This window comes from Giraffa tippelskirchi, chromosome 12 (assembly GCF_054371585.1).
Source record: "Giraffa tippelskirchi isolate mGirTip1 chromosome 12, T2T-mGirTip1v1.2.pri, whole genome shotgun sequence".
In the NCBI taxonomy this organism is placed as follows: domain Eukaryota; kingdom Metazoa; phylum Chordata; class Mammalia; order Artiodactyla; family Giraffidae; genus Giraffa; species Giraffa tippelskirchi.
The window spans coordinates 38829585-38856318 of NC_137286.1; the positions used below are offsets into that span (position 1 = coordinate 38829585).

At 44.1% G+C, this 26734-nt stretch overlaps 1 protein-coding gene across 2 annotated transcripts in view; it reads left to right on the top strand.

The window, feature by feature from the left end:
• Positions 1 to 12855: 12855 nt before the first annotated feature.
• The window catches only part of ENTREP2 (endosomal transmembrane epsin interactor 2), a 225767-nt gene continuing 211888 nt past the window's right edge, over positions 12856 to 26734 (top strand). For both annotated transcript variants that reach the window (XM_081546643.1, XM_081546644.1), the window contains exon 1: positions 12856 to 13328. In XM_081546643.1, the coding sequence (XP_081402769.1) occupies positions 13110 to 13328 (219 nt within the window). In that variant the 5' untranslated portion in view covers positions 12856 to 13109. The remainder of the gene's footprint in view (positions 13329 to 26734) is intronic.

Below are 26734 nucleotides of genomic sequence, written 5' to 3' on the forward strand. Positions count from 1 at the left end.
TGCCAAGCAGAGGATGGGAACAGGATATGCCCCAGGCCAGGCTACCTGGCCTGGTGAGTGGGGATGAGTTAGACCCACCTGGTTCACCCAGCCTTGATGGCAGTCCTTGTGCAGAGCACAGCCAGCCATCCCAGGTGGCCCGGCTGCCAGTTCCATTTCTGGTCCATGAAGCCAAGACAGATCCTTGAGACACCACGGAGAAGGGGGCCCAGTGGGAAGGATGCTCTCCTGCAATCTAGAAGAATTACATTCTGCTGTTGTTGTGCCTGTCTCTCGTGAAAGATGCTGGACGAGCCTCTGACCTTTCCTAGGTCTTTATTGTTGTTGCTGTTCAGTCACTCAGTGGTGTCCCACTCTGCCATCCCAAGGACTGTAGCCCACCAGGCTCCTCCATCCATGGGATTCTCCCGGAAAGAATACTGGAGTGGGTTACCATGTCCTCCTCCAGGGGATCTTGCTGACCCAGGGATCTAACCCAGGTCTCCTGCATCGCAGGTGGATTCTTGATCATCTGAGCCACTTGGGAAGCCTCATAGCTGAGGTTACAAATGGCTTTTCTGTTCATCTCATCGAAGCCCCACAGCCACCCTCCCCCGACCCCGAGCCACAAGCCTTCCAGATGAGGAAACCGAGGCTGAATAGCCCGTGGGGTGGCCCTGGTCATAGAGCTGGTGGCGAGGGGGCAGCCAGCTGGGCCAGGGGTTTGATTCCAAGCTTACTGCTTTTCCCACTTCACAGCCACCTGTTTTGATGAATCTGCTATAGATTAAGTCTGGGAGGAATAGGGAGTCGACATCCAGATCACAGACAGAGAGAATAGACTTGTGGGGACTTCCCCGGCAGTCCAGTGGTTAAGACTCTGTACTCCCAATGCAGGGGCACAGGTTTGATCCCTGGTCGGGGAACTAAGATCTCACACGCTGCACAGCCAAAACACACACACATACACACAAAGCAGAGAACAGATTTGTGGTTTTCAAGGGATAAAGGGGTTAGGGAGGGATGAATTGGGAGTTTGGGATTAGCAAATGCACACTATTATATGTAGGATGGATAAATAAAAAGGTCCTACTGTAAAGCACAGGGAACTCTATTCAATACCTGTGATAAATCATAATGGACAAGAATATGAAAAATAATATATATGTGTGTATAACTGAGTCACTTCACTGTACAGGAGAAATTAACCCAACATTGTAAATCAACCATACTTCAATAAAATAATAAAAAAAAGAGTCGACATCTGAACAGCCATAAAACACAGCGTGGCAGACAGCATATGCAAGTACCCACAGGGCTGCAGAGGTGGGGGGGTTGGGAGGAGCTGAATGGGGTGACTGCTTGTCAGGCAGTATCTGGCAGGTGACATGCCACTCCTTTCCTGGGATGGATGAGGATGCGCCGAGGAACACTGCAGGGGATGAAAGACACAAAATGGAGTTTTCAAAATTTGCTCTGTGATCCAGGCACAAAAGTCATGGGACAGGAAGGTCATAATGAACTTGACAAGCCCAGAGTGTGAGGTTTTCCATCTACTGTAAATAAACATTCTCTGGGGGAGAAGGGAATGGAAAAGCGACACCGAAATCCACACACATCAAGTGTAGATCTGGGTGAATTACTGTAAGGTCAGTGGCCTTGTAACTATGCCCCCAGGCTAAGAAATTAACCACAAGAGGGGCTTCCCGGGCTTCCCTGGTGGTCAAGTGGCAAAGACTCTACATTCCCAATACAAGGGGCCTGGGTTCCATCCCTGCTCAGGGAACTAGATCCCATATGCCAAAACTAAAATGAGAGCAGCCAAATAAAATAAATAAAAACAAATATTTTTTTTTAAAGAAATTAACCACCAGAAACACTGGCATTTCCTCTAACTGCTCCATCACCATGACAAACCCTTACTCCTCCCCCAAAGTATCCATGACTGCTCTCTGACATGTAGTTCTCACGTCCTCTCACTTCTTTGTAGTTTGATCACTTAAGGATCTCTCCTTAGGGCCTCCCCAGTGGCTCAGTGGTAAAGAATCCAACTGCCAAACAGGAGATGTGGGTTTGATCCCTGGGTCGGGAAGATCCCCTGGAGAAGGAAATGGCAACTCATTCCAGAACTGTTGCCTGGGAAACCCATGGGCAGAGGAGCCTGGTGGGCTACAGTCCATGGGGTCACAAAGAGTGGGACATGATTTACAGACTAAAGAACAAACAACAATCTCTCTCTAGATCCTACAGACTAGCTTTACCCATTACATTTTTAAAAATATGTCTTTCAAGTCCGTTTGAATTTCCAGATTTCATTCCATCCCTCTTTTTTCCCTACAGTTTATCTGTGGAGGAAGCAGGCTGTCCGTCAGTCTAGCGTTTGCTGAGTGCATTCTCCTGATTCAGTTCAGTGTGTTTCTTTGCCTGTGGGTGTCCTGCCACTTGGCAGCTGGATCCATCGACGGGATTGGAGTCAGGCTTAATCCCTTTCACAATATAAAAAATGATACATCCTTCCATCAGGAGGCCTGTCGGGGTCTAGTTTTCACCCTTTTTTTGATGTCAGCAGCTGTCAGTGCTCAATTTCTATATGTGTTAATTCATTGTGGGCTGCAAAGTGGTGACATCTTAATTCAATATTTCTTTTCAACTATCTCTTATAATAATAATTGATATTATTATAAAACGATACTTTCCCTCACCTACTATCTGATTACCCAAACGTACACTTTATGTAGGAAAGACAGGATAAATGCCTGATTATTTTCTTGTCTTTTGCCAGTTTTTAAGATGATGAATTATTTCCCTATCATCGACTGGGAGCAACCAATGAGTTCTTTAAAAACATTATCATGACCGTATGGATTTAAACAAATTTGGTAAGTTTAAAGGCACTGCAATGAGTGTCCTTACTAATACAGTTACACACAGTTGTTATTTCCAATTCAAATTCAGGACTACAGGAATTTTATGTAACATCTATATTGCATCTCTAACTCCCTGTCTCTACACTGAAAACCCAGGTTCTCAAGGACACAAAAAAATGATAGAATGTCCCCAAATTCCTCATTTGCTTAATCTGGTATTATGTGTAGTGTCATCATAATAATGCAAACCCTACCACAACCAATTAACTACCAGACGCAGTTAAAGCTTTGCATTTGTTCTTTCCTTTCAATCCCAGTTTTGAAAAGTGGTCGTTAAAGCTACATTGTCAGAGCATGTCTCAGTCTGTTCAGGCTGCCACAGTCAGAAGACCACAGATTGGGTGGCTTATAAACACAGACATATATTCCTCAAAGTACGGGAGGCTGGGAAGTCCAAGGTCAAGGTGCAGGAGACTCAGTGTCTGCTGAGGATTTGCTACGTAGCTCACAGATGACCATCTTCCTGTTGTGTTGTCATCTGGCAGAAGAGGCGAGGGAGCTCTCTGGGGTCCTTTAATATTATTATTATTACAGCACTAGTCTCATACACTTTGCTGACAAAAGTCCATCTAGTCAAAGCTATGGTTTTTCCAGTAGTCATGTACAGATGTGAGAGTTGGACCATAAAGCAGGTTGAGTGCCAAAAAATTGATGCTTCTTAACTGTAGTGTTGGAGAAGACTCTTGACAGTCCCTTGGATAGCAAACAGATCAAACCAGTCAATCCTAAAGGAAATGAGTCCTGAATATTTGTTGGAAGGACTAATGTTGAAGGTGAAACTCCAAAACTTTGGCTGCTTGATGTGAAGAGCACACTTGTTGGAAAAGAGCTGACTCATTGGAAAAGACTCTGACGCTGGGAAAGATTGAAGGCAGGAGGAGAAGGGGGCATGGGTTTGAGCAAACTCCAAGAGACAGTGAAGGACAGTGGAGCCTGGTGTGCTGCGGTTCATGGGGTTGCAAAAATTCAGACACAACTGAGTGACTGAACAATAACAACAACAACAACGGTGTTTCTCTGGATCAGAGGGCTTGGAATGCATTGGCGAGAGCAGAGAGAGAGAGAGTGGGATTTGCAGGATGGTCAAGGCTGTCACTGAGCGCACAGCTGACCTACACAAAAAAGGCCAACAGATCCCCTAAATTACATCTCTGCTGTGAAAAGTGGGACCAATCACGTAATTGATGCTGAAGATCAGTGATGTTTACTTTTCCAGAGACTTCCTATTTATCCATGAGCAAAGTGTTTTACTTTTGTTTCATACTTAAAAAATAAAAAAGCTATTCAAGGAGTTTTGGTTGAAGGTGACTCTCATGCTTCAAAATCAAATGATAAATTCAACTCCATTATTTTCTGTTCAGTTGATGGATGAGAATTATCAAACCTCATGTGGCTTGACTCATAATTTTGATACATTTTCCCTGAAGGCAAAACATTTCTTTCATGCATAATTTTGTTTGAGTCAGTGTGTGCGAATATGAATAACTGCTTATTCTAATGAAATCATGACAATATATGTTTCTAATAACCTGACTTAATGGTGCTGGTTGAGTTAATTTAAGTGGAACCTACTTCTTAGCCTCATTGCCCTTCCTGAGTAATCCAACCTCATTTGTTTCTCAGGGGCTTCGCACAAAATCCTAGTCAGTAACTCAGAAGTCTTAAAAGCTTAATTTTGGATTTATCTTTTTTTTTTTTTCCTGTTCCCTGCAGCATGTGTGATCTTAGTTTCCTGACCAGGGACTGAACCCTCACCCCTTGCAGTAGAAGCACAGAGTCTTACTCACTGGACCACCAGGAAAGTCCTTATTTATTTTAATTTTTTTTCATTTTTTAAATTGACATATAGCTGATTTACAATGTTGTGTTAACATGTACTGTACAGTGATGCAGTTATACACATATTCTTTTTTAATATTCTTTTCCATTATGGTTTATCATACATTTTTGTTTGTTTTATAATTAATTAAATAATTTTTGGTCTTTGTTGCTGTGCATGGGCTTTTCTCTAGCTGTGGCAAGCAGGGTCTATACCCTAGTTGTGGTATGTGGGCTTCTCATTGTGGTGGTTTCTCTTATTGAAGAGCACGGGCTTCAATAGTTGAAGCACAAGTGCTCGACAGTTGTGGTGCACGGACCCAGATGCGCTGAGGCACGTGGGATCCTCCCAGACCAGAAACTGAACCTGTGTCTCCCCCATTGGCAAGCGGACTCTTCACCACTGAACCACCAGGGAAGCCTTGACCATTTTTAAGTATGTAATTCTGTGGCATTAAGTGCATGCACGTTGTTGTACAACCATCACCACCATCCATCTGCAGAATTTTTCCATCTTTCCTAATTGAAACTCTGCCCCCATTGAACACTAACCCCTCATTTCTCTCCCTCCCCCCATTTCCTGGCAACCACTGTTCCACTTTTTGTCTCCGTAAATCTGACTACTCTAGGCACCTCGTATAAGCGGAGTCATGGAATATTTGTGTCTTTGTTGACTGGCTTATTTCACTCAGCATGATGTCCTCAAGGTTCAGGAGAAAGTTGGACAGATATATCTTTAAGTCCCTGTCTTCAAGCCTTTTTGGTGTATACTTGGAATTGCTAGGTACAGTAACTTTACAATTAATTTTTTGACATATCTCCATACTGTTTTCCACAGTGGCTGCACCATTTTACATTCCCATCAGTAGTGCACAAGGATTTCAATTTCTCCATATTCTCACCAATGCTTGGCTATTTTATTTTTGTTTTGTTTTGGATAATAGCCATCATAACCCATGCCAAGTGGTACCACATTGTGGTTTTGATTTGCACTTTTCTAATTAATGATGTTGAACATCTTTTCATGTGATAATTGGCCACTTATACATTTTCTTTGGAGAAATGCTTAGTTTGGTCATTTCTCCATTTAAAAACTGAGTTGTCTTTTTGCTTTTGATTTGTAGGAGTTCTTTATATATCCTGGATATTAAATCCTTATCAGCTATATATTAATCATTTGCAAATATTTTCCCCCATTCTATAGTTCATCTTTTTACTTCCTTCAAAGTATCCTTTGATGAACTAAAATTTTGAAGTACAATTTAATCTAGTTTTTCTTTTGTTCCTCACAGTTTTGGTGTCATAGCTAAGAATCTAGAGCCAAACCCAAGGTCATAAATATTTATACTTACATTTTCTTCTTAGAGTTTTATGACTTTCACTCTTACATTTAGGTCTTTGATCCATTTTGTGTTAATTTTCATATATGGTGTGAGACTGGGGTCCAACGTCTTTCTTTTGCATATGAAAATCCAATTGTCTCAGCCCCATCTGTTGAAGAGACTATTTATACACTGGATGATGGTCCTGTCAAAACTCAACTGGTGTTAGGTGGATGAAATTGCTTCTGGACCCTCAATTCTATTCCAATGGTCTGTCTATCCTTATGCATCTACCACACTGCTTTGATTACTGTAGCTCTGTAGTAAGTTTTGAAATCTGAAAGTGTGAGTCTTCTAACTCCATTCTTCTTTTTCAAGACTGCTTGGCTATTTGGGACCCACTGCAATTCCAGAAGAATTTGAGGATTGGCTTTCCCATTTTTGCAAAAAAGTCTGTCTGAGTTTTCACAGGGATCACACTGAATTTTTAGAGTGTTTTGGGTACTTATATCTTTATATTAAGACTTCCTATCCACAAACATGGTGTCTTTCCATTTATTCAGGTATACTTTATCTTCTTTCAGCAATTTTCTATAATTTCTGGTGTACAAATCTTTCACCTATTTGGTTAAATTTATTCCCTAGTGTGTTAGTCTTTTAGTTGTATTGTATATAGAATTGCTTTATTAATTTTCTTTTCAGGTTATTCTTTGCTGGCAAATAAAAAAGCGATTAACAGTCATGTGTTGATCTTGTACCCTGCAACTTTGCAGAATTTACCATCTCTAGTAGCTTTCCTGTGGATCCTTTGAGGATTTCCTATAAATATAGGATAATATCACCTGTCAACAGACAAAATTTTAATTTGTCCTTTCCAGTTTGTATGTCTCTCCTTTATTTTTCTTGTCTGATTGCTCTGGCCAGAATTTCTAGTACAATGTTGAATAGCAGCGGGGAATATGAACATCATTATCTCATGTCTGATCTTGTGAGAAAGTAGCCAATATTTCACCACTGAGTATAATGTTATGTGTGGATTTCTCATAAATGTCCTTTATCATAGTGAGGAAGTTAAAGGAAAGTGAGTCTTTAACATACTATTTTTAGAAATAATTTGAGGCCAAGGATGATGCAGTTTCTGGTGTTATTTTTCTCCAGAGATGATTTTCAATGGCTTTTGTCAGCTCCTAGAGGCCTGAGCAATGCAAGACTACCTTAATCCAAACTTCAGGTTTAGGATTTCTGGGCACCTGCAACCAGAGATAAGGTAGGCTTACTCCCTTATTATTCAGGCACAGCCATCTGGGAGGCCATCCTAAATCAGGGTACCAGATACCTGGATTCCCCCCCGGCCCCCTTGGAGGGACCTGGACTCAAAACTCCTTGTTCTAACCTTCCATGGTTGCCAGAGGCAGAATACAAGGGCTCAGGGCAGAGGCTGCCCAAGTGCTGCATTCACTCTCTGGATTCCTCCTAGGTCTTGGCCTGGTATTCTCTCACTATCTCCCTAATTCTTGGATGTTTTAAAAAAGATATTTAAAAAAATATTTCATTTGTCTTCTTAGTTGACTTTGGCAGGAGAATCTGCTAGCCTGTTATTCCTGGAAGTGGAGTCGCTACTGATTATTACTTTTCCAGAGACAGGGACTGTGAGATCCAAGTACAACTTTCTTACATCTTATAGGAGATGCAAAGGAATAAGTTCATTCCTTATCCATTTATGCAGAAGTATATTTTGAAAAGAGCAGGAATCTGCAACAAGGGGCCTGTAAGGGAGGCATTAGTGTTACTTATCTACCCTTGGTGCAAGCAGGCATGATTGCATTTCACAAAAAGCTCAGCTACCTTCTTTGTTTATGAGCAATGGTCTCACAATACTATAAAGCTACAGTGCTCAAATCAGCATGGCACTGGCAGAAAAACAGATGTGTGGATCAATGGAACAGAATAGAGTCCAGAAATAAAACCACATACCTATGGTCAGTTATTAATTTATTTATTTTTTGGTCATGCTGTGCTGCATGTGGGATATTAGTTTTCCAACCAGGGATTGAACCTGTGCCCCTTGTGTTGGGAGTGTGGAATCTAGACCACTGGACCTCCAGGGAAGTCCTCCTATGGTCAATTAATCTTCAACAAAGGAGGCAAGACTATACAATGGAGAAAAGACATTCTTGATGAAGTCAGATCACACCTTCCTGCCATACACAAAAATAAACTCAAAATGGTTTAAAGACTTAAATATAGGACAAGACACCAGAAAACTCCTAGAAGAGAATACAGGCAAAACAGTCTCTGACATAAATCATACCAGTGTTTTCTTAGGTCAGTCTTCCAAGGCAACAAAAATAAAAGCAAAAGTAAACAAATGAGACCTAATCAAACAAAGATTTTACACAGCAAAAGAAACCATAAACAAAAAGACAACCTATGGGCTGGGGGAAAATGTTTGCAAATTATGCAACCAATAAGGGCTAAATTTCCAAAATATACAAATAGCTCATAGAACTCAAAAACAATCAAACAACCCAATTGAAAAATGGGCAGAAGACCTAAACAGACATTTCTCCAAAAAAGACATACAGATGGCCAACAGGCATATGAACAGATATTCATTAGAGAAATGCAAAGCAAAACTACAATGAAGTACCATCTCACTCTGGTCACAATGGCCATTGTTAAAAGTGTACAAATAATAAATGCTGGAGAGAGTGTGGAGAAGAGGAAACCCTCCTAAACTCTTGATGGGAATGTAAATTGGTGCTGCCACTATGGAAAACAGTAGGAAGCATCCTCAAAAAACTAAAAATAGGGTTGCCATATGATCTAGCAACCCGATTCCTGGGTATATACCCAGAAAAAATTATAATTCGAAGAGACAGATGCACCTCTGTGTTCATAGCAACACTACGGACAATAGCCAAGACACGGATGCAACCTAAATGTCCACTGACAGATGAATGGATAAAGAAGATGTGGTGTATATATACAATGGAATATTACTCAGCCATTAAAAAGAATGCAATAATGTCATTTTCAGCAACATGAATGAACCTAGAGATTATCATACTGAATGAAGTAAATCAGAAAGAGAAAGACAAATACCATATAATATTACTTTTATATGGAACCTAAAATATGACACAAATCAACATATCTATGAAACAGAAACATATTCACAGACATAGAGAACAGACTTATGGTTGCCAAGTGGGGAGGTGGGAGAGGGATGAATCAGGAGTTTGGGATTAGCAGAAACAAAGTATTACATATAGAATGGATAAACAACAAGGTCCTACTGTACAGCACAAGAAACCATATTCAATATCCTATGATAAACCATAGTGGAAAAGAACATGAAAAAGAATACATATATATATACAACTGAGTTACTTTGTGGCAGAAATTAACACAATATTGTAAATCAAGTATACTTTGATAAAATTAAAAAAAAGAAAAATGGTCCCAGTCTATTAGTCTCATCTGATTTAGGGAAAAGAAAAAGTCGCTATATGGTCATTCCAGGGGTCTCCAGGAATCTCCCAGAACACCAGGACACGTATTATTACAGCCTTTCATAAAAGAAAAACAGCGAAGGGCAAAGAGGGTCAATGAGCTGCCAGTTCCTACCCTCCCTCCCTCCCTCTCCCTCCTATCTTTATGATTCACTTCTAGGAAATTGACGCCTTTTAATTATTTACTGGGTTTAATACAATAAAATTTTAAGATTTTTCTAAAACACAGAATTTATTTATTTATTTTTTGGCTGCACCTCACGGCATGTGGGATCATAGTTCCCCAGCCAGAGGTGGAACTCGCACACCCTGCATTGGCAGCATGGAGTCTTAACCACTGGTCAGTCAGGGATATTCTAGAATTAATTTTTAGAAGAGCAAAAAGTAATTTTAATTTCTTGACAGTCTCTCCCTCTGATCAAATTTTACTAAGGAGGTAGGCCTCTCTCCTGACCCACCTACAGCAAAATTCCCTGCCGAGCCTGGAGCTTTTCCCATGTGATTTATAAACAGAAGGATTTATATACATCTGGAAGCATATCTAATATGTAGATGGGAGTTCACTGGAGGTTTCCAGCATTTGGTGATTCTTCCCACGGTGTGCCAACTGGCAGCTCCTATATTTCTAGTCCATGTTTAATTCATCACTGACCCCTCCCATACACCTTTGAAATCCATCCAATTCTTGGTATCACCACCATCTCCACCCTAATCCAAAACACCATCCCCTCTTGCCTAGATGGCAGCAGTAGCATCTCACCTCTCCACATTTCCTTGGGCATCCCACAATCAATTTTCTATACTGTGGTCAGAAAGCTCTTTCCAAAGTTCCTTATTATCTGTTTTTTTGGCACCATGTAGAGTTCTCCATAACACTGAACATATTTGCAGTTGGCCTTGGAGCTGCTTCTGCTGCTGCTAAGTCGCTGCAGTTGTGTCCGACTCTGTGCGACCCCATAGATGGCAGCCCACCAGGCTCCGCCGTCCCTGGGATTCTCCAGGCAAGAACACTGGAGTGGGTTGCCATTTCCTTCTCCAATGCATGAAAGTGAAAAGTGAAAGTGAAGTTGCCCAGTCCTGTCCGACTATTCTCAACCCCATGGACTGTAGCCTACTAGGCTCCTCCGTTCATGGGATTTTCCAGGCAAGAGTACTGGAGTGGGGTGCCATTTCCTTCTCCATGGCCTTGGAGCAATTACCCACATATTGCTGGTTCCCCCACTAGCCTGAAAGTTCGCTGAGTACAGGAAGCTTGTCTACTCATCCTTATATCCTCAGTGTGTGGCACACTGTGGGTGTTTAACATATTTTTTGAATACCACATAATGTCAATTAACGGCTGCTGCTGCTGCTGCTAAGTTGCTTCAGTCGTGTCCGACTCTGGGCGACCCCATAGACGGCAGCCCACCAGGCTCCCTCGTCCCTGGGAGTCTCCAGGCAAGAATACTGGAGTGGGTTGCCATTTCCTTCTCCAAAGCATGAAAGTGAAAAGTGAAAGCGAAGTCTCTCAGTCCGACTCTTAGCGACCCCATGGACTGCAGACTACCAGGCTCCTCCGTCCATGGGATTTTCCAGGCAACAGTACTGGAGTGGGGTGCCATTGCCTTCTCCATCAATCAACTATGTAACTTATTTGTTATGCTTGTCTGTTTTCCACCTTTCACCAGGAAGGCAGGGAGTTGGCTGTTTCATTCACCCATGTTCTCTCTTTTAAGTTTATTTATTTTTAATTGGAGGATAATTACTTTACAATATTGTGTTGCTTTCTGCCATACATCAACATGAATCAGCCAGAGGAATACCCAACATGAATACCCATGTTCTCTGAGAGCCTAAAATGGGGCCGGGTGCTTGGACGGTTCTTTGTGAACTTTTGTTGGAGAAATGAATAAATGAATGAAAGAGTGAGGTGACTACAGTGAGAACCTAACTTCCAAGCAGTCCAGGATCTTGATGGTATAATTCCAAGCCCTTAAAAAGTGCTGCCCTGTGCATTTCTAGGTAGAGAATGTCTCCAAGAAATTTCTATTTGTACTCCAGAGCTCAGAAGGATGCCTGCCAGAAGCTCTTCCTGTTATAGACAGGACTGGAGGAGAAGCAGCTCTGGTCAGAGGCCAGCATTCTGAGGTCAGCCACTCCATCTGTGGAATCCCCACCCCTGTGCATCCCTGGGCCGTCCTCTTAAATTGGAAAATAAATCTCATGCCTGCTAAGGTGTTGGCTGATAAAGGTTTGAGCTACCGGCCCTTCCAGAGGAATTTGCATTTTAATAGAGGCTCGTCAGCCCCAAAGGAATATATATCTCTAAAGGTGTAATTTCCACCACCAGCAACTGAGATATTTGGGGGCGAGACTCTGCAGCGTTTCTGATCCAAATCCAACAGGAAACTCCCTCAGTCCTGCCTTGAGGCTGTGTATACTGACTCACCATTTCCCGCTCCATTACTATGAATGCTGCCTTTTTGTGCTTGATATCCTCAGACTGCCTGACACTCCTCGGCCTCTCATATGTCAACACAACCCTTTTCAACACTGGCAGTCTTAAAGTGGTCACATCAACGGGGCCGCAAGGTGACTCGTGATAACCTTAACTTCCAAGCTTTCTAGGTACCCTAGGAAGCCAACAGTCAGGTATTTAAAACCTAATACTGTCAAAAGGGAGAGATGATTTCGTAGATCCACTGTTTCATCAAAATTCGTTTTGTGCAATTGATTTTCAGCCCCAATTTTTCACTTGTATCAAAAGCCCTGCAAACGGAAGGTGGGCAAGAGACATCTGTGAACTGGGGATGTTCTGAATGCCCAGTCCTCCAGGACCGAGTTCTCCGCTTGGCTTGAGAAATTCCTGGAACTGCAGGAGAGCAGCAGAATCCTGGATCTAGGAATTCCGCATTCGAGAGAGGCTTCTGCCCGCCACGCCTGGGATTAGGCGCTGGGAAGTCACCTTCTCCACGACCCCCCGCCGCCGCCGCGCGCCCCTCCCGGGCCAGCCCCAGGCTCGGCAGTGGCTTGGCCGGCCCGCCCCAGCTCCCAGGCCTCTTCCCCGTCGCCGGCCCTGGGCTCCTGCAGCCCTCGCCCTTGACGCGCCCGCGGTTCTCACTCTCCTCCTCGGTGAGGGGCGCGAGCGCCGAGGCCCGGCCGCAGGGACCGCACCTGCGCCCGCCCGCTTCCTCGCCGCTCGGTCCCGGCTCGTGCTCTAGCCTCAGCCCCGGCCCCGCGCGCGGCGGTGGCAGGGCTCGCGCCCGGGGACAGCGGCGGCTCGAGCCCGCGCCCGGGCCGGGGAGCGCGCGGGGCGGGCGGGAGAGGGCGCAGCGCGGCGCGGCCGGCGGGCGGCCCTGCGGAGCTGCGGCGGCATGGGCGCGGGCACCGGCTGGGGCTGCGGGCGTCTGGTTCCCTGTCCCGCCCGTCCCGCTCCAAGCGCGCGGCCGCCGCAGCCCCCGCGACCCGGGAGGAGGCCGACCCCTCAGTCGGCGCAACTTGCCTCGGACCCTTGGTGAGGAGGGGCGGCGCGCGGGGCCGGGCGCGAGCGGGTGAGGCGTGTAGGCGCGATGCCTCCGGCTGGCGGTCCCCGCGCGCCGCGCCCCGCCGCGCTGCCCCGCAGCCTGTCCCGCCTGCGCGAGTGCCCGGGCCGCTCCCGCATCGTGCTGGCGCTCGGGGCCACGCAGATGGCGCTCGGATGCCTCATCGTGGCCGTCAGCTTCGCCGCTCTGGCGCTCACCACGTCGGCCCGCGTCCGCCACTCCTGCCCCTTCTGGGCCGGCTTCTCGGTGAGTGTCGGCGCGGGGTGCAGGGGCTGCGGGCCGGGGACGCGAGCCCACCACCCGCGTGCGCCGACTTCGGCGCGCGAGCTGCCGGGCGAGCTGCCACAGCCCGGGATGCGGCTTAAAACTCGGGCAGGAGAACTCCGGGGACCCGACTCATCGCTTGCCGCCCTGGGAGCATCGCTTTCCCTTTACCCTTGCGCTCGTCCCGGAGTTACTTTATTCGAAGAGACAGGAGTCCGGGGGCCCTCAAGCACCGGAGGGGCCTTCGGATGAGGGTGGGGGGCGGGGCCGGCGGCTGGGCCCTGAGGCCCCTTGCGCCCTGGGGCCCAGGAACCGCCGGGAGTGGTGGGGCTCTGGGCGACCCCGAGCAGGGTGGGAGCGGGGTGCGAGCCCGGTCCGGAGACTCGGGCTCCGCGCGGCTGGCCTCCGCGGCGGGAGTCTCCGGCACAGGGTGCGTGCCGTCGGGTCGCGGGTCAGTCCTGGCGGCGGGAACGGGCCGAACCCGCCTTGGCGGCCCACCGGCTTGGCGTAGCGTACGTGGCGCGCCCCGCGTGTGGCGGGGATTGATCCGCGAGCGCAGTGGACAGTGCGACTGGGCAGGCAGCCCGTGGGCCGCGTTTAGTGAGCTTCCTCGCCGGGAGGTGATAGATTTTCAGGCTGTTGACCCCAAATTAGAGAGGCTAGTGACTGGCAAACCTCCGTAGAAGCAAAGCCACCAGGAAATCCCATTCAAGGAAGTGGTTGTCTCCGAGAAGTAATGGGGGCGGAGGAGGCATTTTTTTTATTAAAGTTGTTTTTTTCCTATATTAATAAAGAGTAAGTATATGGAAACAGGAAAAGATCTATGCTAAGCAAATATTCTTTATAAAGAGAAGCCCTTGTTCTGAGAACTCTTGTCGTCTGTTACCTGCATTTGGTTTGCGGTGCCGGAGTACCGCAAACCAAACAGTAAAACAGGTTTAAACAGTAAATTCGGTGTGTTTTAACTCCATCTCCAAAAATCCAAACCAAGCCTTTGGAACGAATGTTTGCTATTTGTCCTTGATTTCTGAAATTTAAAAATTCTGTCGATCTCCGCTTTTGTTGTTCTTTTGTAATGGCCTTTGTTCTCCAAGTCTGCTGCAGGCCTTGTAAGATAAGATTGAAGCAGAACCTACTCAGTGGCAAGTGTTATGGATACAAGTGTTATGGTTCGTCCTAACGGGTGTGTGAATTTCTAGAGCTTATTTCAGACCAGGAGTGAGTCTTGGAGAGCTAATTAGAACAACAGAGCATCAGTCTCAGGCTCCCAGTGCTCAAAGTAAAGAGAGGGGATTGGAAGCAAGACTCAGGAGTCAAACGGGGGCCCCTAAATACAGCCTTCAAACACATCTGTGGCTCAGTGTTCAGCATGATTTAATGTGCATTGTTTTCATGTGGTCTGAGTTTGTGTCTGCTGTGGCCCACAGGTGGCAGCTTGGTAAACCAGCTGCTCTTGGCTTCTCCCTGGGCCAGGTCGTCCTAGCTTTGTAGCTTTGGTTCTTCCAAAGGGCGTAGAGAAAGAGCTGCCTCTTAATAATGAACTTGGAAGGGGAAACAGCCATCAGACGTGGTAGAAAAGCTGTTTATGTGAAAAATGTACATTCAGTGCATTTTAGTGTAAAGAGTTAAATAAATATGTACACCATTAATTCAGCTTGCATTCCCAGAGTTATCCCTTTCCACAACTATAACTTCATAGTCTAACGTCCTGCAATTCAGAGTAATTCCCCATGTGTCTTGTGTGTGCAGAACTGCCTCTAGGCTCTGGGAAGGACAGTGAGCAACATCCTCTGCTTATATTTTAGATGTGGTAGATTGTGCCCCGGGTCCACCTCCTGCTCTCCCCACCTCCTTACACCTCCTGTCTCATGGGCTTTTTTCAAACTGAATCTGCCACAAGCACCTTTAACTTTTTATTGACCTGGAGATTTTTGCAGAAACTAATGCCTCTGGCCAGTGATTTGTTATGTGAGTATTGAAACACTCCAGTCAATAACATTTGAATAACAAAAGACATGTTAATGTGTCTCTGGTCAGTAATGTGTTAAAATTTTTTCCAAACAGTCTATACCCCTTTGCACAGTGAATGGTTCCAGCAATGCTGGGACAGGTCAGCATGTTGTCGCAGCTGTGGGCAGTAACACTGGCCGCTTGCCTGCCCGCCCACCGTGGAAACCACCTTGCAAGGACATTTTTGTCTTAAGATGGTGACCAGGATGACTGACTTTTCACCAAAATCTGCTCTGCGTGACTTGTGGCTACCTTTTCTGAAAATGGATTCTTCAGCACTTTCTAGGTCTCTAGGCCTTCTCTGTGGTGTGTCCCTGGTGAAGAACCAATGTAAAAATAACCCCTCTATTTAAGGAAAAACAACAACCAAGAAAACAGCTTAGGTTTATTGAGCATGTACGGTGTGTCAGCCTTTACACTAAGTGTTTTCCGTGCTGTGATAGCGCATTTCATCCACCGCTCTTGTGCAGTTCCCTGCACTTGGACTGGACCTCCGGCTGATCTTAGCTAGCGGGGTTCTGCAGAACTGAGGCTGTGTCAGGGCTAGACCTACACCCTGAGAAGTCTTGGCACTTTGTGCAGAGTGCACCAAGGCGGAGCTGGATTAAGGAACTTGCTGTATCAGTTGGGGCTCTCCAGAGAAACAGAACCAATATACACACATATCAGCAAGCTGGAGACCCTGGCGTGTTGCTGGTGTCATTCAGTCTAAGTCCAGAAGCCCAGAAACTGGAGGGCTGGTGATGTGGTCCCCATTCTGGCCCCAAAGGCTGAGGACCGGGGTGCTGATGTCCAAGGCAGGAGAAGGTGGGTGTCCCAGCTCAGAGACCATGAATCTGCCTTAGTTCTGCCTCTCTTGTCCTGTTCAGGCCCTCGTGGGGTTAAATGAGGCCCATCTGCAAGGATAAAGGTGACCTTCTTTACTCAGTCTCCTGATGCAATGCAAATCTCTTATAGAGACATCCCACTTGTTGTGACATACCCCAGAAGAATGTTGTCATGTCTGTCTTGGTATCCCTCAGTCAAGTGGGCACATAAAATGAAATTTCATGTCTACCCAAGGTCACACCTAGCCAGTGTCAGATTTGCACTTAGTTGCTCTGACTTGAGGCCACAGCTCTAGCCATTAGACTTTTTTTGGTGTGTGTGGTTGTTACTTTATTTTTTTTTTAATTTATGTATTTTAATTGGAGGCTAATTACTTTACAATGTTGTAGTGGTTTTTGCCATACATTGATATGAATCAGCCATGGGTTTACGTGTTCCCCATCCTGAACCCCCCTCCCACCTCCCTCTCCATCCCATCCCTCTGGGTCATCCCAGTGCACCAGCCATTAGACTTTAATTATCCACCTCCACCCCCAAGCAGTGGCTGAAGGGGCTGGACTTGAGTTGGCTGTGAAGGGTCAAAGGTAAAGCCTCTGTAGGGAAGGCTTTCCTGTTTCTTAGGAAAAGCACAAAATATGTGTGGAAAGGTGATGATGCAAGAGAACTTTGGGGAAGCACGAAATTACAGAGATTGAGAAAGTCTAAGGGTCAGGGAGAGGCCTAGGGGGTCTTCTGCAAGGCTGAAAACAGGGGAGGGGGCAGCAGGTCTGGTCGGGGGAGCAGTGCTGTTTCCGAGACCTGCCTTCCAGTGGCTGTCATGTCCCAGGTCCCCTCCATTTGGGTGGCTTGGCTTCCCCAGGGATAAATGCTTGGCCCCTTTTGAAAGATAATGATCTACAGGAACAGTTTAGAAGACTACCAAGGCTGTGTGTGTGTGTTTAATGATCAACGAATTCATCATTTGTTTTAAAATTTTGCTGCATTTGGGATCCTAGTTCCCCAACCAGGGATTGAACCTGTGCCCCCTGCAGTGGAAGCACTGTGTCTCAACCCCTGGACCAACCAGGGAAGTCCACAGTGAATTCAGTCTTATTTTAAGTGAACTTTATATCATAGAACAGACTAAACAGTTTTGTATATGTAATTTAAATATTAAAAAATGGAATTAAAGGGGAGGAGAAGGAAGTCTCCAGCATTTCTGCTGTCTCTCATGGAGTATTAGAATTAACCTTTGACAGAACAGCCTCATTATTTTTCTTTGACATTTTATTCACTCCCAAGACATCAGAGACAACCAAGTACCCTGTGAATTATCCACATGGCCAGTCACATGTGTTGCTAAAGACATAACCGTTAGGAGCTGACTGTTGATGCACGAATGTGTGCATATATTATTTTTCCTTTAAAAGCAACACCATACTCCAAAGCAACAAGTGCTTGTTGCAGTAACTGAAAACGAAGAAGGGTGTAAAGAAAATGACGACAATGCCTTCTTCTGTCCCAGCTCTGTACCCACAGGTGACCTGCATTAGCAGTGTTGTTTCATGTGACCTTTCTACACTTTGCTTTACAAGCACAAAAATATTAGGATTTATATGTAATATGTGGAACGTTTCTTTTCTTTTAACATTTTTTTATGACAAGATTATGTCACACACCACTTACTTTGACTTTTTTTTATTTTGTGTGTAATAAATATGCCCAGCCATACTGATTATTCTTACTATTTCTGTCACTGTTAACGACTACGTAAGAATCCATAGGATGCATTTTATAATTAATTCAGTTCTTCTCCTTCGGGGAGTAGTCTGGTTGTGTCAGTTCTGTGTCTCCACAAACCATGCTGCTTATCTAGCCTTAGAGGCCAGTGCTGGTTTTCTGAGCGTACATTCCCCAAAGTGGAATGGCTAGTTGGAGGGGGTTCCAATTTGGTGTTTCATTAGATATTACCAGAGTCATTCTATGAAGGATTGTAGTCATCCCTGCCCATAGAAACATTGCATAAGACTGCCCCTTTGCCATCATCTTCCCAGCCCAGGCTATTAGCATTCCTTCACCTTTTATTTATCTGATGGAAGAAAAGATATTTCATTGTATTCATTTGATCTGACTTTCCATGGTTACTTCTCTGATACGTTTCAAGTATTGGGTTGATCAAAAAGTTCAGATTTTTCCGTAAGATCATATGGAAAAACCCAAATGGACTTTTTGGCCAGTCCAATATTTTCTTGCAGTTTTTCATTTCTCATGTGGCTTAATTTTTGGTGTCTTTTGCTGTATATAAAATTTAAAAACTTTTCATATAGTCAGATATGTTAGCTTTCTTTTCCTCAGTGTCTGGGCTCTTTTCTTAGTAAAAAGGGTTGTCATTACAGAGGTCACACAAACATTCCTTCACATTTCCTTCTTATGTTTTCATCTTATTTTTTACATTCAATTTTTAAATCATCCAGAATTTGTTTTGTGTTTAGAGAAGGAAATGGTAACCCATTCCAGTATTCTTGCCTGGAAAATCCCATAGAAAGAGGAGCCTGTCATGCTGCAGTCTATGGGGTCACAAAGAGTTGGACACGACTGAGTGACTAAATAACAACAGTATGAAAAAAAAGGCCTAATTTTATTTGCTTGCAGACCAAGTTCCTATGTACCTGTGCTTCTGTTTGGGATTCTATTCAGTTTTACTCTCTGTTATTTTTTTTTTCATTGAGATATAATTAACATACAATATTATGCTAGTCTCAAGCATACAGCATAATGATCCAATGCTTCTGTGTGTTGCAAAATGATCTCCACAATAAGAGTAGTTAACATTTGTCACCATATATAGTTAACAAAGGGGCTTCCCAGGTGGCATTAGTGATAAAGAACCCACTTGCAATGCAGGATACCAGGGTTTCATCCCTGGGTCAGGAAAATCCCCTAGAGGAGGGCATGGTGACCCACTCCGGTATTCTTGCCTGAGAAATCCCATGGACAGAGGACGCTGGTGGGCTAAGGTCCATGAGGTTGCATAGAGTCAGACATGACTCAGCAACTGAGCATGCACACATGCACGCACACCACATTATTTTGGTTAAGGCAACACACTGGTAAATTTCACTATCTGGTCAGGCATCTCCCTCCATACTGTTTTCTTTCTCAAAAGTGCCTTGGTTCTTCTGTATTAACTTTAAAATGTCTGTGTCTAGTTTCCAGCAATACCTATTTAAGGTTTGGATTGCAGTTGCATTACATTGATGGAACAATTTTGGCAGTATTGACAGTTTTATCATATGGAAGCTTCCAGTTCAGGAACACGGCTGCATCTTTGTTTCTTTGTCCTTTGTCTTACACCTTTCAGAACATCTCTTATGAGAGCAGATTTTCAGTCTCCCCTAAACTTTTTTTGAAAACTAGTTCATGAGAGTTTCCTGGTGGTCCAGTGGCTAAGACTCCATGCTGCCAATGTAGGGGTCACTGGTTTAATCTCTGGTTGGGGAACTAAGATCCCACATGTGGCACAGTGTGGCCTAAACAAAACAAAACAGAAAACTCAACCAGTTCACATGGTCACCCTAGAAAAACCTAAGTGAGGACACATCAGTGAAAGAGATGTGCGATCCCCACAAGTCAGGACATAGATGCGGCCAGTCCACTGGCAGCCAGAGCTGCAGACGAACAGCAGAGGGTGCTGGGGAGGGAATGAGAGCATTGACAGGCTATGGGAACCCTGAATCACCACGAGTTATTCACCCTGAAAAGCGGGTGGACGCCGGAGAGATGCTCTGGGGTTTCTGGTTGGAGTGAGAACAGCCACCTTGCAGGGACGAGGATGCAAACCTGGGAGCATCTAAGAAACACACTGTGAGTTCTTCCTCCTACAAGGTCAGTGCCTCGCCCAGAGCAGAATGACCAGAAACAAAAACCAAAATGAGCAGGACAGGAACACCGACAGCAAGGAGGCATAGATTAGGATGGTGCAGGTCGGGGGACTCCCAGAAACTGCTCCAGCAGCAGCAGAAGATCCTGGGCAGAGAGAATGGCCTTGGAAACAAGGGCTGCAGGGTCTGGAACTGGAACAAAGGGCCAAGGTGTGGATGAATGTCCCCAGGTTCTGGATTGAATGCTGAGAAGCAAATGAGTGGATACGTAGAGACCTCATACTTAAGTCTTTAAGATCGGTAGAGCCCAGCTGATGAAGATGTCCTACGTGCATGCATCTGACTCTTTGCGACCCCACAGACTGTAACCTGCTAAACTCATCTGTTCATGGGATATTCCAGGCAAAAACACTGGAGTTTCTCCAGGGGATCTTCCCAACTTAGGGATCGAGCCCGAGGCTCTTGGATTGCAGTTGGATTCTGTACTGCTGAGCCACTGGGGAAGCCCAAGGCTGTCCTAGCTCAATCCTTATTCTTTAGGAGCTTTCTCTTCCCAGATCAGGAAAATCTACCTCATTCATACATGGGGAACAAAAAATGGAATATGATCTAATCTTATGCAAAATTGACTCAGAAAAGAATGATTAAATGAACATAATGGTACTATAGAAAATGAGAGCACACCAGAAAAAATCATGGACTAATATTTCAAGATAAACTAAAAGAAAAAAACAATTTGAAAGTGTAGCATCCAGCATAAATTTAGAAACTACAAAAACATGGCTCGATAACAGAAAATTATGAAATGAGAACAGATTGATATCAGGAAAGAATTAGGAAAAAATGAATTTTAGAATGGAAGACTAAATTATACACAGAGGGGACACAAGAGCAAGTGGTTACCATAGCCCCAAAATAATAATACAGGATGAGAAGGAGAAAAATGAAAACAATAGCAAATAAACAAAGGAATAGACTGAGTTAGAATGTATAAGAGACTAGGACTTCCCTGGTGGTCCAGTGGCCAAGCCTCTGAGCTCCCAATGCATGGGGCCACGGTTCAATCCCTGGCCAGGGAACTAGATCCCACATGCTGCAACTAAGATCAAAGATCTCCCATGCCACAATGAAGACCCAGCATGACCAAATAAGTAAATAAATAAATATTTTAAAAAATAAAGTAGCATGACCAAATAAGTAAATAAATAAATATTTTAAAAAAGAAAGTATAGGAGACAGGCAAAGGAGATCTACGTGTAATTAGAGTGTCCAGGAAAGGAAGAAAGGAAGAACAAAGCAACAGGATAAAATAAATGTTTAGAACTATTACTGCCAGAAAACTAACCTAAAAATAAAAGTGTCCACTTGAAAGTGTCCACTATGTGATAGGGGAAAAAAATCAGTGGAGAATAATCAACACAGACATATCCCTGTAAAATAATGAATGTTAAAGATAAGGGGGAAAGTCTTAGTCATTTGTGTTGTGTGTTGCACTTCTCAAAGCCAAACAAATTCTATGCTAGAAAAGGTGAAGCAGTATTTTAAAAAGTCAATTTGGAGGGGGCAAGTTGAAATTTCCAACCTTTAGAAAAGATTGTAGAACAGAACTAAGAACTCCTATGCTGTATCCTGTCTGCTAGGTTCCCTGATTGTAACTGCTTTTACTATATTTGGTCCATGGCTTGCACATGGAGACTTGTGTACACTGTCTCTCTTCCTGAATGGAAAAAAAATCCAGTATCATTAGATTATTTTTCTTGACCTCTTGGGAGCAGGCTGCAGATGTGATGTCCCATCACCTCTGAACATTTCAGTGTATATCTCTCCTACTCAAAGACACTCTTGTATGTAACCAGTATAAACTCCTCCAGCCTAGGAACTCAACATTAGAAAAACATTGTTGTCTGAGTCATAGACCCCATTCCAATTCCACCAACTGTCCAAAGAGTGTCCCCTTTCCCTTCCTGGCCCAGGATTCTATCCAGCAATATATGTGTGTCTTGTATCTCTTCAGCCTCTTCAGTCGTCCTTTATATCTCATGTTTTCCATGATTTTAAGGAGTACAAGCCTTTTTAAAGAGTAAAAAAAGAAATGTTTTTGGCTGTGCTGCGCAGTGTGTGAGATCTTAATTCCCTGACCAGGGATCAAACTGGACCCCCTCCCTGCATTGGAAGCACTGAGTCTTAACCACTGGGCCACCAGGAAAGTCCTGAGAGTACAAGCCTGTATGCTATAGGATGACCCTGAACCTGGGTCCATCTGGTTTATCCTCAGGGTCAGAGTCAGGTTATGCATTCTTGGAAATAAATGAAAAGCAGAATGGAGATATTCTCCTAATTCCTTCTGTGTTCTCTGATGAGAAATCGGTGGTGATTTAAATTGTTGCTCCCATGTCAGTTGACTTTTTCTCCTTTCATTTCCATTCTGCTATTAAATTCATCTGGTGAATTTTTTACTTCAGTGATTCTGTATTTCTGTTTTTAAAATTTCCATATGGTTCTCCTTCATATCAACTAGATTTTTTTTCTTTTGGTTTTTGTAGCTTTTCATTCATTCCCTTACTTACTGGAGCATTTTTGTTATCACATCTTTAAAGTCTTTGATTGTTCCAAAATCTGTCATTGATTGTGTTTTCCTGTGGGAATTGACATTGTCCTGATTCTTTGTAGGCCTAGTAAGTTTGGATTATATCCTGGACATTTTAAATGTTATGTTGTGAGTCAGTCTCTGGAAACGGTGTAAATCCAGTCAAGAATGTTGCTGCTTTTTACAACACAAATGAACTTATCTATGAAACAGACTCACAGACATAGAGAACAGACTTGTGGTTGCCAATGTGGGGGGGAGATTGGGATGGGGAAGAATTGGGAGGTTGGGATAAGCAAATGCAAACTATTATATATAAGATGGGGGCTTCCCAGGTGGTGCTAGTGGTAAAGAATCCACCTGCAAATGCAAGAGACCCAGGTTGGAGCCCTGGGTTGGCAAAATTCCCTGGAGAAGGAAATGGCTACCCACTCCAGTATCCTCCCCATGGACAGAGGAACCTGTTGGGCTACAGACCATGGAGTCACAAAGAGTCGGATTGACTGCTTTGATCTTCTTACTGTCCAAGGGACTTTCAAGTGTCTTATCCAGCACCACAATTTGGAGGCATTAATTCTTTGGTGCTCAGCCTTTTTTATGATCCACCTCTCATATCCATACATGACTACTGGAAAAAAATAGCTTTGACTATATGGACCTTTGTCAGCAAAGTGATGTCTCTGTTTTTTAATATGCCTTTCAATATACATCAGGTGGAGACAAATACTGTTTGATTCCACTTATGCAAGCTACCTCAAATAGTCAAATTCATAGAGTCAGAAAGTACATTGGTAGGTACCAGGGGCTGGGGAGTGGGAGGTGGGGAGTTAGTGTTTAATGGGGAATTTTAGTTCAGGAAGGTGGAAAATTCAGGAGATGGATGACGGTGAGTGTTATATAACAGTGTGAATGTACCTAGTGCCACTGAGCTATACAGTTAAATATGGTTAAAATTGTATGTTTTATATTATGTGACTTTTACCACAATAAAAAAGTTTTAAAAATAAATAAAATGGATGGTTTAGGAAGAGTGAGGGAAGAAAGAAGAAGCAATTACTAGCTAATTGCATTATTGCTCTTAGGAGGGAGGTAATAATGCCTAGAAAAGGAAGGTGCTCGGGGAATTATATAAGGTGGTAATATAAAAGCAGCAACTAGAACCAGTATCCTTCCTACGAACCTGCAGAGACGCAGAGAAAGTAGGGAGTGGGCAGCCCACGGACGGAAGGACGGAGTTTGTGCGTCAGTGTTTTAAATATAAGGTTAAAAATCTGCAAAGCTGATGCCAAACATCCAGACTATATTCACATTATGTAAATAGACTTAATTAGTCTGGTTAAAAAAGTTTTTCAGGTTGACTTAACAGAGCAAGATCCAGAGATAGACTGAAAATGGAGAGATTTAGAAAGACTAAAAATAAAAGGACTGGAAAAGTTATACCAAGCAAATTCAAATAAAAAGAAAGCAGGCCTTGGGACTTCCCTGGTGGTCCAGTGGTTAAGACTTCGAACTTCCAGTACAGGGAGCAGAGGTTCAATCCCTGATCAGGGAACTAAGATCTCACATGCCACGAGGCACAGCCAAATAATAAATAATTTTTTTAAAAAGCAGGTGTCACTTTTTTTTTAATCGAAGCATGGTTGATGTACAATGTTGTGTTAATTTCTGCTGTATAGCAAAGTGACTCAAACACATATATACATTCTCTTTCATAGTCTCTTCCATTATAGTTTATCACGGGGTATTGGCTATAGTTCCCTGTGCTGTACAGTAGGACCTTGTTTATCCATTCTGTAGATAATAGTTTGCATCTGCTAATCCCAAACTCCCACTCCATCCCTCCCCAACCTGCTCCCCCTTCAAAGCCACAAGTCTGTTCTGGGTGTCTGAGTCCTCACTCCTGATACCAGGCAAAGTAAAGCTCATATATTCTTGCTTATTCGAGATATGATATGATGTAATGCTGTGTCTTCGTGTTTTGCTTCAGTGCTGAACGTTTTTAATATGAATTCAATATTTGAACAGGTAGAGTGTTCTGAGGTTCTGTCCTTTAGCTGCTGTACCTTTCCTGTTAAATGTACTCAAGTTTTGTAGCTCTGTGTCATCATTGGAATTTCCCTTCTTCCAGGACTGATGGCTCCTATACAGAGAAACTGTCGACTTTTGTTTCTGTCTTACTTTGAAATCATTTATTCTATTTTTAAGTAAATGTCTTGTGACTTCCCTGGTGGCTCAGAAGGTAAAGAAGCTGCCTGCAATGCAGGAGGCCTGGGTTCGATCCTTGGGTTGGGAAAATCCCCTGGAGGAGGAAATGGTAACCCACTCTAGTATTCTGGCCTGGAGAATCCCATGGATAGAGGAACCTCATGGGCTACAGTCTATGGGGTCGTGAAGAGTCAGACATGACTGAGCAACTAACATGCTTTCATTTGTGCTTCCTATTTCTACATTCATATCATCTAAATAATTTTGCTTCTTTGTGTTCAATATTTTTCATATCAACAAAAAAATGTATATGCTGCTTATTCCTTTCCTTTTGCGTTAATTGGAACCTTCATGTTGAATGATAGGGTGAAAGGAAACATTTATGTCTTGCTTTTGACTTTACCCATCTATTTAGGGAAGGTGAGATTTCTAGGCCCCTGTCCCTGGTGTGCCCAATGCAAGCCTGCTTGCATTCAGTTTCTGCATTTAGGCACTTCACTGACCTGACTTGATAGCCTCATTTGATCATCATGGCTGTTCTTACCTTCCCTATGTCCAACTGATGATGAAAGTTTCAGGGCTTACTGTGGGGAGTGGCTGCAGCCTCATGGGTGCCAGATCGCAGGTGTTATTCTCCTTCCTGAGTGCCCTGGAGGGCTAGAATTGATGTTGAATGTGACATCCTTGTTTATTGACATGGGAGGAAATACTCCTGAGCGACAAAGCACATAGTATGCCAGGTGTCACTGGTAAGAGGTCTGATCCAGTGTGGCTCATCTTTTGCTGGAGACCTAGCCTGTTTTACATCTCTGAAAATTTCTAGGGTCTTGTCTTCTTTTTTAGTATACAGTCACCATAATTAAGATTGTGATGCTCTCTTCTACCTTTCCTGCTAATTTTTCTTAATATTCATCTTATTTTCTGTTTGCATTGTTTTCCATTTCTTCCTGAGGGTACTAATTAAGTCAAGAAGTGTTCTTCTTACTTTTGAATCCTCTGTTTGCTCTCAGGCTTTTCTGTTTATTCTTCCAAGTCTGCCTCTTTTGTGGCTTTGATTTTCCTTAATGGTCTGGTGGTTCCTGGTGTCCTTTGGGGTTTATCATTGAAGACCAGGACTAGATTCATAGTGGTGCTTGACATGTTTTCCTTGACTTTCCTATCCTGCCCATCAAGCAAGGGCCTGACCCCGCTGTCAGGGTGTGGGCGAAGCTGAGTGTGGGCAGTTTCGCCTCTGGGTATTGGGCTGGGCCTCTCCTCTCATGCGCTTGAAGTGTGTGCTCTGGGTTGTGAATTCTCGCTTTGGAAGTGGACGAGGCAGAAAGCTCGTTTCTTTGGTGCATACAGCACAGTTTTGGTTTCTGCTTGAGAGCAGAAACCAGTGCTGTAATTCTGGGAGAGGGCATGTGCCTGGGGCCCTGAGGTCCATCTGTAGTTCTGCAGACAGACTGCAGTCACCTGCATCGGGTCTCTTTTCTTGCTTTTGCCCTTGGGACCTGTCTGGGCGCTCATCTCCGAAGACTTCCCTTCCATATACCCCGATCCAGAATCTCCCATGTGGATCCTTGGCCAGTCACTGATCTCAACTTTTTTTCTGTATCTTTCCATGGTCTTCTTTTTCCTCTCTGGCACCCAGATTAGCTGAGAACTTCAGGGGAGCTGCTCACATTGTTTGAGACTCGATGGCAAAGTCGCTACCTGTGAGTCCTGGGCTAGCTCATTGCATTACACACCCCTCTTTTTTTTTTAAAAAAACTCTTGAGTTTTCTTATTTATTTCTTTGGCTGCGTCAGGTCTTAGTTGTAGCACACTGAATCTTTCATTGTGGTGCGTAGGCTCTTCAGTTGTGACTCGCAGGCTTAGTTGCTGCATGGCATCTGAAATCTTCCCAGACCAGGGAT